Raw genomic sequence first — 16894 nt, forward strand, 5'->3', positions numbered from 1 at the left:
GGAGAGAATGAGGCAGATAGAAATGGAGAAACAGAGAGAGATGGAGAGGAAGAGGCAGATAGAGAAAGAAAGAGCGGAGGAGCTGGAGAGAAAAATGCGAGAGGAATTGGAAAGGAAGAGAACACAAGACCTGGCAGAAAAGCTAAGAATGGAGGAAGAGAGCGAGAGGGATGGCTTGACCAGCAGGGAAGGGCAGAATACGGTGGAGGAGGCAAATTTAATCAGCTTTGACTCTGAAGATGCGCCTCAGAAGCCACAATCACCATATTCCCCCTTAGCAAAAACATTTGAGCCCACAGAGAGTCCAATCGATGTTGTTTACGATGACTTTTCCGTCAAACAGCCTCTGATCCAGGTGGATTATGATGATTTTTCAGTCAAGCCAAAGAGATGGGGCTCACAGGCTAAAGCAGAAACTAGTCCGGTCATCCATAGATGGGAGGCTGACCCTGTAGATAGACAGGTAGTGGACGTGCTGGTGCCACTGGATGTCAGCCCTCGGGAAAACAAAGTGCCAGAACAGGTGGAAAAACCAGACAGTCCAGAGCCTACAATAGCCCAAGAAAGTATGGAGGAAGAGGAGGAGGAGCAGAGGCCTGAGGGAACACAGCTCATCTCCATGGAGGTGGAGGAAGAAGGGGAGGAAAGGGAGCTCGAGAGGGAGGAAGAGGAGGAGACGAAAGGAGATGAAGAGGAAGAAGACACGCAAGAGGTAAATGCGCCTCGATCTTCATCCGGAGCTCACACACCAGCACGGTTAGATGAAAGGGTTAATTGTTCAATTACTCAGAAAGGGTGAGGTTAAGAACAGAGGCAGGAGTGTACATGTACATGTGGTTATTTCACCACTGAATCATATCAGCCTGGCAGCCACACACGCCTCACCTGCAGCAATACATTACCATTCCTGTAGCACAAGGAAAAACATCCTGTCATACTTGCTTCAGCCCGACTTAGTCACAGCTTAAGAGCGTGTGTGTGTGTGTGTGTGTGTGTGCAGGTGTGACTGAGTAATGAAACACACATGGCCTGAAATCTGTATCTATGTGCCATGTGTCAGTAGCATTATCTGCCTTTTCTGACAGCGAGAGTGTATTTTTTAGAAGAAGAAAAAATACATAGTGAGAGTGACAAAGATTGGTGTTGACTTAGGAGGTGTGACGATAAAAAGAGGCAGCTGTGAATGTGCATGCTTCTCAGTTTGTGCTCTTAAGTTACCACTCCTGAAGATGATATGTCTCCGATGAGAAACAGTGAAAATGTATTTTTACTTGTTTTTCCATGTTGCATATACATTGGGTTTTGTGCAAGAGTAGTCCAGCCCCTTCAGTCAATTCATTCCTGGTTCATAATGCGTTTTCTGAATCTTCCAGGCAACTGTAATGGTACATCAAACTGTATGAACTCAACGTCTGGTGGTGTATTATGTAGGCGAGTGGTTACCACAGTACGAAGTCTAACAGGAAGTGAGGTTACGACTTCCTCTGCATCTGTCCAACGACAGTCTCTCTCCTACTTTCATTTTGTTTTCATTTGTACATTAAGAAAACATTTATTGTAAGACATGGCAGGGACATATGAAGGAGTGGTGGATTATTTTACATGGGCATCTTGGATGGATTATCTCCAGCAGCTGTGGGTGAGTGTTTGTGGCGTTGTGGTTTTGCTGTCAACTTCACAGCTACTTGAGCGATTTACACCTCTGCGAGGGTTCCACCCTCTCTGTTTTAGACGGGTTTTTGGTGTTGTAATGCCCAAAACTGTAGCTTACCATTCGACTTGCTGTAATTACCACCATATAGTGAACTATTTAAAGCAACATTGAAAAAAAAATGCTTGACTCAAGGTCTGTGGCTAAGTCAAGTGTAAGACGGTTTTATGTAACTTATGGTCAGACAATATGACATTATGTACCATGAGACAATATGTCAGTCTTCAATCAATCAGCAGGACTGCTTTATCAAACTACTTTTACTTTTACTCATTTTTCTCATGTTTAGAGGTATAGTTTGACATTTTGAGAAATAAGTGTATTCACTGTTGTGCTGAGAGTTAAAGGAGAAAATTGATACCACACTCGTCTGTATGATAAATATGAAGCTGGGGCCAGCAGCCAGTTAGCTTAGCTTAGCATAAAGACTGGAAATGGGGAAACAACTAGCCTGGCTCCGGTAACAAAAGATAACCAAATCAACACCTCTAATGTTTGCTAATTAACACATTATATCTCAATCAGACAAAACTATTTTTCTGTCTTCATGCTAAGCTAAGCTAACCACTTCAACCATCAGTGTTGCGTATTCTTCTGTGTCCTGAGTCGTTGTAGATAGCGGTAACTTTTATATTTGGTGTACAAACATGAGGGTGATATCAATGTTCCTAATCTGACTGCTTGAAAGTGAATAGAGGTATTTCCCAAAATGCCAAACAAACCTTTCAAGGAGCAGTATGAGATATTCAAGTTGCTTTATTGGCAGCATATGACAGAAATAGAATATAATATTCATAGGTATGTTTTCATTAGCATACAATCACCTGTAAAATAAGAATCATTGTGATTTTGTAATCTTAAAATGAGCCGTTTTTATTTACAACTTGCTAATGAATGGCTAACAATCCTAATATCCTTCCTTCATTAGAGGAGTAAACAAGGATGTTTTTTTATATTTTTGGCCAGTGAAAATCCATTTAATAATGCTTCCAATTTATAAATCAGGCATTAATGTCCAATTGTGTCAAGCTGTAGGCCGTTAATTTTAAGTCTGTAAGGATGTGAGGTCTATATTTTACTTATTAGTGCTGCTATGCATATGATAGAACACATACATATCATAAGTCTTTTTCTAACACAAAGTTTATTTCCTGCTTCAGTTGATTCACATTGAAATGCCCAACTGCAGTTAACAAATCATGTCTGAGCGCATTTCTAGGAAAACCCACAAACAAATGTCATGGCTGTAGAGCGTGAAATAAGTAGTCCTTATCAGTTGGAAGTGAAATAATCATCTAATGCTGCTGGGAAATATTTGCCACCTCAGCACTACGCACAGTTTAGAGTGCAAGGTCAAGTACATTATATAACTAAATGAGCATCTTCCAACAGAAATGAACAATAAAAATCAGGGTCATGACGGGGAAACTTGATCACACTTAACCATGACAACGGACAAGGAAGCAAACACGAACAATTCAATAACAGTACATGAGCGAATGAACAGCTGACGGGACCCTGCCAGTCAAGACACATCGGTTCACTGCCTGTTTGAACATGCAACATTTTTGCAAAGTTAATGAAAACACTGAACTGTGGAGCCCTGAACTGTGTGAGTGTATGTATGTGTGATATTGTGTTTCTGTTTGCTGCGTGCATGCTTCAGCAAACAAACCAACCCAAAAAAGCAGTGAGCTACTGCAAGGGTGCAAAACCATTTAGCTACTGTAAGGCTGTTGGTATTGAAGCTCTGCCATGTCATGTGAGTACAACCCTTTTTTTCACCACTGAGAGGTGCTGCTGCTCTTAAAAAATTGCACTTCCTTATTCTGCACCACAGAAAACGACAAGTTTGTCAGCTTACACTGCTATAATATGGCCATTATATCACTAAACAGTATAGTTGATTCAATACCCTTTTTATGCTTCAAGAAAACCTGCCCAGCAAAGGCACTATTGTGTGGCGGGGAAAAGCTTTTTTATTTTGACAGAGCAGAACGAGGAAAATGTTTACTGGGCAAACACAAGCTGTGCAGCCAACCGTGCTGCCCTCATTCAGGCTACTGACTCAGACAGACAGACAGATGGATGGATAGATCTTATAGTGAGTAGAGCCTGGCTGCTATGTGGTCATCATGTCCTCATTTGGGTCTGGTCAACAGGGCAGCGTGTCAGAATGACCATACATGGTGGCCCTCTTTCTCTGTCTCTGTCTACTCAATCTCTCCACCCCATTTTGAGAGAGCCTGTCACCCCCCTACACACACACACACACACTTTCTGGCACACATAAGACACTCAAAAGAGGATGGGCTAAACCACTGACAAGAAAGTTCACATGCCCACTGTCCATTCGTCAGTCATCTAGAGTGCTTCTTGTGGTTCAAACCTTCTCTCAACTTTCCAAAAGTAGTCTTCCTGTTTTCCGCTCTTCCCTCTGCCTTCTACCTCCTCACAAAGACCTGGTTCATTCAGTTACCTGCATTTACCTACAGGAAGAGTGCAGTGGAGGGAGGTACAGAAAGCACCCTGGCCCAGCCTGCCGCACCTTCTTTCCCTTGGGATTTTCCACATCCGAGCACAGACCTCCGCTTTGTTTTGACGCACTCTGAAATCACTCAGTTCTAGAGGAGATAAAGGGGTGATCTACCTCTCTACCTGGCTTTGGATGTTTGGATTGGCACATATTTCCCACGCTGCTTTTCCTTTTTTTTTTCTTTTTCTGAATGGAAAATGGAGTTATGATGTGAACTGGGACGTAGGTACACAAGCAAACAGGCTCGACTGTGGCAGGACAAGTTTCAGCAAAAGAGAGACAGGGTGCACATGAGAAGAGGTAACTGGCAAAATTGCTGTCCGCAGGACTAAAAGCTTTGCTATTTGGTTTACTTCTGAAGTTGAGGCAAAAAAAGGACATTTTCGATATAGTGAGTGTCTACAATGGATGATAATTTGATGATGGGAAAGTCTTTCTTCGGGATGCTGCTGTTTAGGATGTCACATCCATCATAGTGAAGGCTGCAGCAGAGTCGTGTTGTCACAGTGCAAACACATGGTTGGTCAGACCATTTACTTATTCACTGACAGCAAATAATAGACTGTTCCAGGAAGTTTGTGTGACCTGAACCATAAAAATATGGAGAGAGGATGGATACATGGAAAGATGGGCTACATCTCATTTTGTCTGACGTCAGAAACCTTTTTACAAAAGACACTTTGCGCCGTCTTTACCTTCTGACAGAGCCAGGTCACAGACGCAGCTTTCTGACTCACCCACTAAATCCCTTCATCTCTAACAAAGCTAAACCTCAGTTTCTCCGGTGACCCAGTTCCCATGGTGACCCTGGTGCTTGGACGACCAGCTGTGTGAGCTTTTCAACCATGCAGTACTTTGGAGGGAAACTGTCAGCCGCCCAGCTGCAGGTGACGGGCTGGGTGGGCAGCGTGCGACGCTCCTTGCAAGGGGCTCTGGAGCTGGTATGGGGCACCACAGGAGAGAAGCAGGAAGAGGAAGATAAAGAGGAAGAGGAGGAGGAAAAAGAAGAAGATGGTGGAGATGGAGAAGGAAGGTTTCAGAGAGCCATTTCACCGCTCCGTAGCTTCGCCAGACGTAGTAGGAGATCCCTGCGTCGCTTCTCCAACAGGAGTCGACAGACTCTGCAGAGGAGAGCCACTGAAACCTGCTCTGTAAGAGCTGCTGTAGTAACCCAGCAGATGTCAATTAATGCTCTCAAATGTTCTGTTCTCATCATAGCCAGGTTCATAACGAATAGAATTAATGACAATCAGATTTGACACAAATAGCCTCTAAAGGTTTGGCTAGCTCACTTCAGTTGACATTCCTTACAATGATAAATGAATATAGCAGCTCTTAGGGCCTGGGTCTATCACATCATAACCCAAGGGGTTAGCTGCTCTACAGTGTGCACCAAAGCGCCATGCATCCCAAGTAACTCATTCCCTAGTCTAATATTTCCACACCCATGTGTCAACAGATAACCATGCAAATGTAGAAAGGGAGTGCAGCAGGCAGTGGCAGTCTGTTTCAGGAAGGACACAGTTATCTGATAAAGTTGTCCAAATGTAGTGTTTTATCAGTGGACATGCATGCCCTTTCCCTCGGTGTCTGTGGTGTGTGTCAGAGATTAAGCAGAGGACTATAACAAAGTGTGAGACAGTTAGACAGGGTTTATCGAAGTGTGGCTGTTTTGTCTGTGCCCTCTCTATCTGTGTCTGCCTTTTGTTCTACAGGAAATATGCTGCCAAAAACAGCTTGTTAGCAGATACATATATCTGAATTTGTTTATTTTAATCCTTGATCTTGATTAATCTTATCATCATCTGCTTTGGAGATAAAACAAATGTATCTTTAGGTGCCAGCTGCAATACAGGAGGCAGTTTTTACAGCATATTCATGCTAAAGTCTGTCTGTAGTTTGGAAGTGTTTACTGTGGTTGCTGTATGCATGTTAGTATGTGTTTAAGTCTATATGTGGGCGTACTTGCACAGGAGGCACAAAGGCGAATATAACCTGCAGGCTTTCCACTTTTAATTTGATGATCCGTCACTTTCCTTTATTAGAGGTGATGTTTTATTGGCGGTCTTCATCGGTTATTCTGAATTAGAGTCTTGGTTATTTGTTCTCGTGGCAGATTTATGATGTTATCTTCTCCACCACACTATAAACAAGCTGTCTTACACATTCCAGTGCTTTTGACAAAAATGTGATGGAGGTAAACTATAATAAAGCCAACTCTGTTTTGACTTGCTCATCCTCCGCCCTCCCGAGCATACTGTACTGGCATACTCACACATACACATTTTGAGTAGTGCAGTTTATTGCAGGTGTAGTTTTTAACATATCTTTTTCTTATGTCTGCATTTATAGATGTTGTTGAGTTGATAGTTTTACTGTAATCCTACAGTACATGTTCAGTTAATACTTGCACAGTAATCTAACAGCATGCATCGATAGAGTTTCTATAATGTATACTAACCTCTGAATCTGTATTTAAAGTTGCATTAACAGGTATTTTTTGTTAAAAAAAAGGATGAAATAACCATGTGTTATGTGGAAGGGGCCACTCATAGTGACAAACCCACATGGGATTGTTACAGTTCCCCTCAGCCTTACAAACCAGTCTCTTAGGTTATTGTTTTGGTGTTACTGTTTTAGTGGAGCATTTAGCTGCTAAAAAGTCAAATAAGTTGATGGAGGCTAAATAAATAATGGACAGTGTCAGGTGTCAGTGTCAGATTTGTCAGGTGAAAAGATACACAACTCCAAAGGAATGGTAATGTTTTGTATCTGCTAGATGTAGATATATGCAACTGTTTGCTGACATGCTCCGCTATATCAACTCTATAAGGTGATAATATGTCAGTGTCGTGTTGCCTTCTGCTGCCTTCAAGTGGTTAAAGTCAGTTTCTGCTGCCTAAAGGCAGAATATTTTCATTCTAGGGTACTTGGGAAGTTGGCGATTTCTTTTCGACTTGAGAAAAGTGTATTGCCTGTTTAATTTCAAATCCAAAAATCCGACTGAGATGTGCTTGGCTCGTGGTACCGCTGCCAAAGAGGAACTAGTTAGAAAAGGAATTTAGTTTCTCTCTGAATTCACTAGAAAGCTTTTGGAATATTATGAAAGGGAGGTATTATAGTAGAGTCACGTATACTGAAACATTATGTAAGTAAACAACATTAAAAGCTTTGTAAGCTGCAGTGGCTACTTCTGTAATGAAGGTCAGACAGACTCAGGATAAATATATGAGGGTGGAACCTGTATACTTTGTCTCTGTTACAAACAGACTTTGTTTTCCTCTGCAACTAAACAGTCTGTGGTTGTAGGAAAATCACCAGAAGCCTATTCATTCGTGCCGTGATGTTGCCAGATAACAGGCATTGTGCAAATGAAGCTGCTTTGTAAGTCCAGTGTAATAAATGGACTTATGAAGGAGATGTGTATGAAATATATGGAGGGTTGGAGATGTTTACTCCAGCGTTGTTTTGTATCCAGGTGACAATAACATCTAAACATAGGGATGCACCCCTTGACAAAATGTGAAGTGAGCTTAAAGGAATGTTTGTGAGGGAAGTGCACAGTAGTTGCTTTTGTTTGGAACGTGTGTCGTGTTGTGTGTGTGTTGTGTGTGTGTGTGCGCGTGTGCACCGATGCATTCCAGCATGTGGGCGTGACAGCATGAGTGTGTTTGGTGTGTCTGTGTGTAGGCATGTAGGTGTGTAAGCCTGTGCGTGTGCGTACATGCACATGCTCATGGTGCTTATTGAGGACAGCCCAGCCTCTGTGACCGGCTCATTAAAAGATGCATGCTTGGCTGGTCCTTAGTCTCTCCCTCTGTAGTTAGTGATCTTGGCTCAGCACACGGTCCATTTTCTCCCTGCCGCAGCTCCACAATGTGAAGTTCTTCGGATTTACAGATCAAAAGCGCATTTACATCACGTTGATTTTCTGTGATCGGTCCAGCAGAGAGATAGGTAGAGTGGTGGATATCTGCACTGAAACTGAAGCTGACTATATCAAACACTTCCTTCCTTTTTTATCTGGTTTTGTTGTATAATATGTTTTCTTGTTAATATCCCAATTTAATTTTCTATCTGTCTTTCTGTCTCTCAGACACAGGTCAACAGTTATTGCACAAACGGTAAAGACAAAGACACGGATGCTTTGATAGACAGCGAGCCAGACCAGCAGAATGAGGCCTGTGAACAGCCATCTGAAATTGACAGGTAGGAGGGAGGTTGCACTATAACACAATAAAAACCTGACACACTGAACTGGTCTGACGTCCCCATTGTTTCCTTACGTGGCTTCATTTCCTTCATCTACCCTGACGGAGACAGACAGGATCCGAGTGTCATTCTTTGTGTTTTGTGCTGAAGGTGTGGCTTCATATTGAGGTGATTTGATTCAAACTGAGTACACCTGTAAATAGAAGCCCTATAGCTATCTGACATTGAAGCCTTAAAGTAAGTAGCCTGAAGGTGCAGTTTAATATGTAGGGTAACCTGTGATAACCCAATGTCAGTTAGTTATCATTAGTTACTTGTTTGACTCTAAATCCATATGTGATTTGGACTTTGCAAAGACAAAATTTTAATATTCCACTTAATGAGACATGCAATTTGTGTTTTTCAAACATAAATCCAAGTTTAGCTGCAGACTAAAATGTGGTAAGTGCTTTCAAGTATTTTCAAGAGTTGAGCTCCCTGTGCCCCCTTGTGGTTAATAGAGCACAACACAGAAACTCCGAAGAGTGGAGCTTTGTGAAATTGGATTAAAAGTCCTCCTGAACCTGAACTAAAAGCATCTAAACAATACCTTTTTCCTTCTCATTTCAATTAGTGTTTACACATGATTTTAAATAGCTTTCTTTCTGTTCAGTCCAAAGCCCGTCCCTGACCACGTTCCTGAAGTCTCCACTGAAGACGTTGATACCACTGATTTTCACATAGTGGCAGAGCTGGCTCCATTCCCTGAGGTGGGTCATTCTGTTTTTCCTGCCCCTTTGTGAATGGTGACACTTGACGTCTGTAACATCCCCTGCAAACATTAACATGTAGTTTGGTTGTTACTTTGCATACCTGACTGGGAAAATGCATCTGCATTGCTCTAGTGTGATGGTCTGTAACACACCTGTGAATACAGTGTATTCAATTCTGTGTGTGTCTGTGCACAGAGCCCCACTCTTCTCCTGGACAGCAGTGCACAGAGATCGAAGGCAGATCTTGGAAAGAGGCGAATTCGAACACGTCCATCACGCTCCCTCCGTGGAGGCTTGGCTCCGAATAAAAGCCCAGACTGGAGGACCCGTGACTCCACAGGTTATTACAGCATCCGTGTTATAAAACACATTGTTACAGGACAAAAAGCACTGCTGAAATGTTGATTTGCTGCATGTTCTGACCATTCACTATGTTTTTAGATGAAAAGGAGGCCTCCTTTAAGCGAAGGGAGTCAGACTCTGAGGAGGAGCAGCCTAAACCGAAGATAGTCTGTTCTCCTCCTCCCACCTCTCACAGAGTCCCCATATTCCCTGGTTTGAGCCCTGCAGCCTTAATTGTAAGTTTGAGAAGAACTTTCTTACAATATATAACTTATACACTTACCCATACCAATGGGTGCCATTTGAATCAAGTAAAGTGTACTTAACTTGCTCCCCAAGGCTCAGATAAAGAGGAGAACAGGTGGAGCAGGAACTGGAGGAGGAGAGGAACCCGAAGAAGACAAGGGAAGAGAAGAGAAGGAAAGTCAGAATCAGGAAGTAGCACCAACTCCCTCACAACTGCCCCGCTCTCCTCGCTCTGCCGCTCATCTTGCTGGGGCTGCACGAGTGCTGCCTCCCTTAGGCGGCACGAGTGGAGGGTAAGAAAAGCAAAGAAATTATGAGACAAATGTTAAAAATTGGTAATGTTTTTAAATTACGACACTCCATTGAACTGTGATTCTGTGTGTCATTCAGTGCCGCCTCTTCTCCCGCTTGGCTGAAAGAACTGAAGTCTAAGAAGCGTCTGAGTCAGTATGACAGCGAGGCTTAGCCAGACACAGGTGAGTGACATGGAAGGGGTGATAATTAAAATACTAAAGACAGATTCTTTGCTACATATCAGTATTCACAGTATCGGAAAATTCCTTGTCATTTATAACCAAATTTTGATTTAGGGGTAAATCTCAGCAGGAAAACACTAAATTTAAAATAATATCCAGCTCTGTTGTTATTTATTAAAATACATTTAAAATAATAATAATTCTTAAAAAAAGAAAATGAGAGTTAAATAATAATAATGCATCTTTTGGATGACTTTCCTATTTAGTAACTTCATGTGAGTGACACCCGTGAATTGCTTGTGATATGAAAATCTTTATGTGATTTAACAGGGCCAGACATAGAGGAGCATTGAGCATGAACATTTTGACATGTTTGACATTTGGCTTATACCCTGAATTACTGTAGAAGTGAAGGCATCATTAAAAAGGACTAATTTGCTTGTGAGTCATAGTGCAAGACAGCTTAATAGCTTCGCAATAATAGAAAGTAAACGGTTTAAACTTTCTGCCAATGCTGTCAAGAAGACTCATGTAACTTAGTGCAGGCTGGGACTAAACTGACAGCAAAGACAAAAACAGGAAATGGGCCCTGTCTCTGCAAAGCTTTCTCTTATCATGATTAAAACTGCATAGTGGGTAAAGACGTCCTCATTGTACTTTAATGCAGTTTACTCTGCTTGAGGCCTCTTTTACTTGCCTGTGGAATTGCTGCTTGCAGCTACATTTAGCTCTGATCTCCACATATAGTTAAGTGAAAAGGACATGTCGATGTAACAGGGTTATGAATTTAAGTGCCACTTGGACCGCCTATGCTAAAAATGAATGCACTCATGGGAGAATGCTTGCAGATAAACCCATCCAACAATTAAGCAGGGTTCCCACGCACCCTGGAAAAACCTGGAATACCTAAAAAAATTTGAAAGTAGTTTTCCAGTCATGGAAAGACCTGGAAACCAAATATCCTGAAAATAATAAACAATGTCCTATGTCCTGGAAAATGTGATGGTATTTTATCCCCTCACTCAGATGGACTATGTAAACCTGGGTGCGTATATTGTTTGTAGCAATCTTTTTGTCGTCGAGTCATTGATGTTATGGTTAGAGCAAAACTGTTGTAAGCTATAGTCAAGTTGGAGGCCGCAGCGGAACAATTTGCTTTGGTGAGAACAGCCAAGAGTGGCACAAAAGAGAGCTAACACGGATTGTCCCATAAACGCTGAGCTCCTATTTGAGACACATGAAGGACAAATAAAAAAGTCAATAATTATATGATCATTTGTGAGCAAGTGCTGTCCTGTATTATCAAGAAAAACACCTGGAAAGGTCCTGGAAAATGTCACGTGATAAATGTTGAATATATTACATAAAGTTGATGCCTCCTGCAGTCTGTGATATGGAAACTTTTCTTTCTTTCCCTCCCTTTAGGAGACACTGTGTGTTGCTGTTCAGCAAGAATCAATCCATCTCAGATGCTGCTGCTTGTGACAAACACCTTACCATGATTGCTCCATTTTGCACTTGGAGTGCCTTATTTTGGACCTTTAATGAGATATGCAGGAGGAGAGATCACACTTTTGCTGAAAATACGCCATCAAGAACTTTTGTATCTTGTAAATTAAATGTGGTGCCAAGGCTGTGTGCCAAGACTGTGATGTGTTAATGCCAAGTACATATTTTATCTACAGTTACACAGAGGCTCAATGGAGGTGTAATACCCTTGTGTAATTTAGAGCAAAGCCATGGACTGTCTTGCTGTTTGAATGTGTCCTTTATATACTGACAGGGACTGATGACACTAGGCCTTCAGCAGGGTGTCTACCATCACACGAACACACATATGTACAGAAAATACTGAATATAAATAATGGATTGCACCTTGTGTGCATTTAGGTTAAATTGTACAAAATGCTTTTTACATTATCTTTCCAATCACAGATTGTCTAAAGTAAACCTTTAAGCACTTTAAACTACCGTCCATGTAGTACATCTAATCAATAGAATCATCAAGTACCTAACTATATTAACATGGTCATGGGAATTTTTCTTTTTGTCACTTCATGAATGTCTGTCTTCTCTTTAAAGTACGGTTCCACAACACTTTGTGGTTTTATTAACATACCCAGTAGCAGGTCAGAACATCAACAGTGAGCTGGGGGGGATTTTTGGGCATGCTATAACAGAATCACGTCAAGGGTGTTCTGTAAAATCTTTAACCCAGAAAAATTAATTCATCTGCTTTAGATTCTATTATGTGCCTGTTTAATGTTAAAGAATGACCCGTCATCAATGCTGTAATCATTTATGATAAACATACTGCATGATAAGAGGAAATTTGAGGGAATTTTATTAAACGTTTTTTCTATGAAATGCAATCATGTGTGTGGTTTTTTTGATGGGAAACTTGCACTTCACACTGCAAAAGGCATTGGAAAATGACAAAGCATATGCATATAAGCAGAGGCGGATTAAGAGAAATATTCATGGGGTGGCAAGACGGTTGCATGGAGACTTTAAGGGCTGGTGGAAATATATGCTGTTTTAATAATACATATCAATATCTGCTTGGAAAGCCCCAAAATGAAGACATTTGAACTCAAAAACATTACATTATTGTGGCATATTAGTATTGAAGTATGAATAGAAATATGTAAAGGTGGAATTAGAAATTAATACATCGTTTTATTTCCAAATCTTCAGACATTTTTTCAAATACATCTAATTTCATTGACCTTAAGCCTATCATTTACCTTAAATATGGCCATAACAGATCATTAAATTATTTACTGTTTAAATCGGACACCAAACTGGGGCGGACAGAATTTTTTTATGCCATTGTGCCACCCCTCTAGATCTGCATCCGCACATATAAAGTAATTTTAAAGATACAACTTGGAAATATTCACAACAATGTTGGATGAAGCTTTGTGGACACTGGATAAAGAGAAAGGTAAAGAAACAGGTAGAAGACAGGAAGCTGAAGAGCAAGATAGCTGGGTGGGGCCAATACTGCTGAGTGAGACTGATCTCTGTTCATTCTCTTGGCAGGCAGTCAGTGTGTGTGCCCACTATAGGATCATGGTCAGGATGGCAGCATGGGCAGCGCTGGGCAGCGGTTGCCAGTGTGCCAGGGACAGAGGGGCAAGCCTATTGAGAAGCAGTGTGATGGACACAATGGGTGCGACAGACTTGCTGCATCAACAGGCTTTTTGCTGCTGTGGCCAGAAATAAACCATAAATACCCCCACTGGCCTCCACCGACTGCTCGCCAGGCCTCCACGCCCACACACACCCTCACTCTGACAGACAGAAAAAGAGAAAAGAAAGAGGAAAGACGGAGAGCGTGGCTTGTACCAGGTGCAGTGAAGCACAAGCCATCCAGGTAAAAAGAAACAAAGATCATCCCTCTCTCCAACAGGCCTTTCTCTCTCACTCTCTCCCTGTCCACTCTTCTATCTGCATCCAAATGCTTGCTTCTTAGGTAGCATTTTGTACACAATTAATGTGTTGTTCTTCAATATTAAACTGACACAACTGGGATTAGAGTGAATAAACAAGTGTGCAAATGTCTGGCCGATACATTTGTAAAAAACAAAACTATAACCAAGCAGTTTTTGACAAAAAAAGGACACATTTTGTCAGCTGTCCTGCCTGTGAAGCTGAATAATGTTTCTTCTATGAATTTAACAACCTAAGAGTAAATCTAATCTATCTAATGTAGCACTGAACAATGTAATTGCTGTGCTTTGTAGAGGGAAAATGACAGAACAGCAGGGAACCCCAGACCAGCTGCCTGCAGAGAAGGGCCAAGGAGGGGCTGGAGCCACATATAAGGTATCCAATTGAACAAGTACTTTGCTGTCGACTAACATGCACAAATGAATGTATGTGTTAGAAAAAATTGGAGATACCATAAATTAGGACTTTTGCTGATGCAGCTTTCCAATTGTTTTGCAGTTGGTGGTTTTTGAGTTTGAGAACTTTCGTGGAAAGAAGGTGGAGTTGTCTGGAGAATGCAAAGATGCATTTGAGAAGACAGAGAGAGTTGGCTCCGTCATTGTGGAGTCAGGACCGTGAGTAATCCACTTCTCGGCAGCTTTTACTACATCTGCATCCTGTTCTAGAGTCGTTAGCCCTTGCTCGGGATTAATGTGTGCACTTATGTGTAATTCTCTCTGTATTGTCAGATGGGTTGGGTTTGAGCGTCCAGGCTTTGCAGGAGAGCAGTTTGTGCTAGAGAAAGGAGAGTATCCTCGGTGGAGCACCTGGACCAACTGCCAGAGTAGCTACAACCTGAGTTCATTCAGGCCTCTCAAAGTGGTCAGTATTGTTAGTGTGACATTAGCAGATGTTACTTCCTGTCAAAGATGCTCAAACCTGTGGTTTTTGTCCCCAGGACAGTGCAGATCATAAGCTGCACCTGTTTGAGAATGCAGGCTTTGAAGGCAGGAAGATGGAGATTGTTGATGATGACGTCCCCAGTCTGTGGGCTTATGGTTTCTCGGACCGTGTGGCCAGCGCTCAGGTTATCAATGGAACGTAAGCTGCAACCTTCCCAGTGATCAGTATTATGTATAGTAGATGTAACTGTTTTTAAAGCGAACTGAATGAATGTGTATGTTTTATAAGCATGGTGTTATTATGTAACCCTGTTCACTGTCCCAGAAATGTCATACACTCTTCCTCTTCCCTCTGAAGGTGGGTGGGATACATGTATCCAGGCTACAGAGGGCGCCAGTACGTGTTTGAGCATGGAGAGTTCAAGCACTGGAACGATTGGGGAGCCACTGCACCTCAGATCCAGTCCGTCCGACGTGTGCGGGACATGCAGTGGCACAAGAGAGGGTGCTATATTGCCCCCACCCCTGCCCCTGCCCCTACACCTCCCAATCCTAATCCCAACCCTAATCCCAACCCTACCCCAAACCCCAATCCTAACCCTACTCCCCACCCCAAACCCCAAACTCAACCCCAAGCTTAACACTACACCTCCAGCACCTCCTACACCAACTGGGGCAGGCTGAAGGCAGCTGACCCATCCCCAGTCTCTCCACTGCACCCCCTGTTAGTATAGAATATCTGACCATGCAATTTTGGAAAACTGGAAATAATGAACAATAATGTAAATCTGTTGGAAATAAAGATTTTGGTCCTGATTTTGGTTATCTGCAAATTATTATTGCATGTTATTTATTTTGCTTAAAGGAATACTGAGGACGTGTTTATTGAGAGTATTGTATGATTGCATGATTGTCTATGAGATGAATAAAGAGCAATAGCGATCATTTAAATTGGAAAACATCATTAAAAAGAGTGTGGTAATTATGGTACGTTAAAGGGGCACTCAGATTTTACACTTAAACGTCATTTTAGGGACTGTACAACAATTATTGGGGTAGGGAGGGAGGCTGATTCTTATGTTTGATTTTATACAAAAGCAAGACCCAGCCCAGCCTTATTTATATTTTCACAAATGCTAATAACACACTGACTGACAGCCTCATCAGCACAGAGAGGAGATAAAAAAAGAAATACTGCACAATATGCAAGGAGTCTGTCGCCAAGCTTCCTAAAATAACACAGATATTTGAAACAACAAATCTCATTAGACAGCAAACATTCCCTCCCAGCTTAGTGGGAATCCTGCTGATCATTGTCAGACATCTCCCACATCATGGGGGCTGCAGGATCAGCACCTTGGACAGTGATCATGGCATACATTGTGCAGAATGTCATAAAAGATCCACCAGTAAAGCAGCAGGACACTGAACACCGCCAATCCATTAATAGTCTTTAACCTTTATCACCACTGAACTCGGCAGATGGGTTCATTAACTATAGTTATAGTCCGGTCTGAAGACACATTATCTTGGGTGCAATTTTTGGGATAAATTAGATTTTATTACAGCTTTAAATTAAAGCACTGACAGGGTGCATTTGCCAAATAGCACCAACAGATATGAAGACTTCAATTTGCACAAATCCATTCACCAAATTTGAATATTTTCTTCCAAATATCTTAAAACTGATTTACTTGTTTAGGCTGAATTAGTCCAGTGTTGTCTTAAAAGTGTAAACCCAGCTGTTGCATTAAGTGAACTTCAGTTCAATAAACTTGATATATGAAGTTGAATCAACTCACACACTGATAAACACTATACAGTCAGAGTTGCTTTACATTTTCACCATTTGAAGATTCAGTTCTTTATTTGACAGAATGAACTTAGAGCTGCAGCTGTTCCTGTTAAAGCTACTGTATGTTGTACCAGAATTAGTTCAGAGACAATATGTGGAATGAACCTCTGCATGTAAAACGCAAGTTGTGATCTGTGGCACACATGACATATTTTTGTTGTAAGTATTTGATCTCTTTTTAGACAATAAATCTTGCAAGGGTAGGCTGAACTAAAACAGACATGGAATAAGAAAAATAGACCCTCCCCTGCTCTCCCCAAAAAACTCAGAAAACTAATTTTTTTATGGCCCCTTTAATGTCTTCAGTGGTTCTGGGTATTTACCAAGCATAGGAAAGATGTCATTGGTTGCATCACAGGATGTAAAGGTAAGTCTTTAGAGCTTGACTCATTAAGGGCCAAAAATAAAGTTATCTCAGCCTCTGTTG

General features: G+C 41.7%; 2 protein-coding genes across 2 annotated transcripts in view; both read left to right on the forward strand.

Moving 5' to 3' along the window:
- LOC118328840 (trichohyalin-like) overlaps positions 1–12635 on the forward strand; it is an 18694-nt gene extending 6059 nt beyond the window's left edge. The window contains exons 4-11 of the mRNA XM_035662758.1: positions 37–712; positions 8344–8456; positions 9112–9208; positions 9407–9551; positions 9653–9789; positions 9893–10092; positions 10190–10275; positions 11701–12635. Coding sequence (XP_035518651.1) covers positions 37–712; positions 8344–8456; positions 9112–9208; positions 9407–9551; positions 9653–9789; positions 9893–10092; positions 10190–10265 — 1444 coding nt within the window. The 3' untranslated portion in view covers positions 10266–10275; positions 11701–12635. The remainder of the gene's footprint in view (positions 1–36; positions 713–8343; positions 8457–9111; positions 9209–9406; positions 9552–9652; positions 9790–9892; positions 10093–10189; positions 10276–11700) is intronic.
- Positions 12636–14031: 1396 nt separating this feature from the next.
- Positions 14032–15253, forward strand: crybb3 (crystallin, beta B3). Its single transcript, XM_035662279.1, has 5 exons — positions 14032–14106; positions 14230–14345; positions 14460–14592; positions 14669–14811; positions 14971–15253. Exons 1-5 carry the CDS (start codon positions 14032–14034, stop codon positions 15251–15253), a joined length of 750 nt encoding a protein of 249 aa, XP_035518172.1.
- The last annotated feature ends 1641 nt before the right edge of the window (positions 15254–16894 follow it).

Source organism: Morone saxatilis, unplaced genomic scaffold, assembly GCF_004916995.1.
Source record: "Morone saxatilis isolate NCDOM2014 unplaced genomic scaffold, NCSU_SB_2.0 Contig18, whole genome shotgun sequence".
Taxonomy (NCBI): domain Eukaryota; kingdom Metazoa; phylum Chordata; class Actinopteri; family Moronidae; genus Morone; species Morone saxatilis.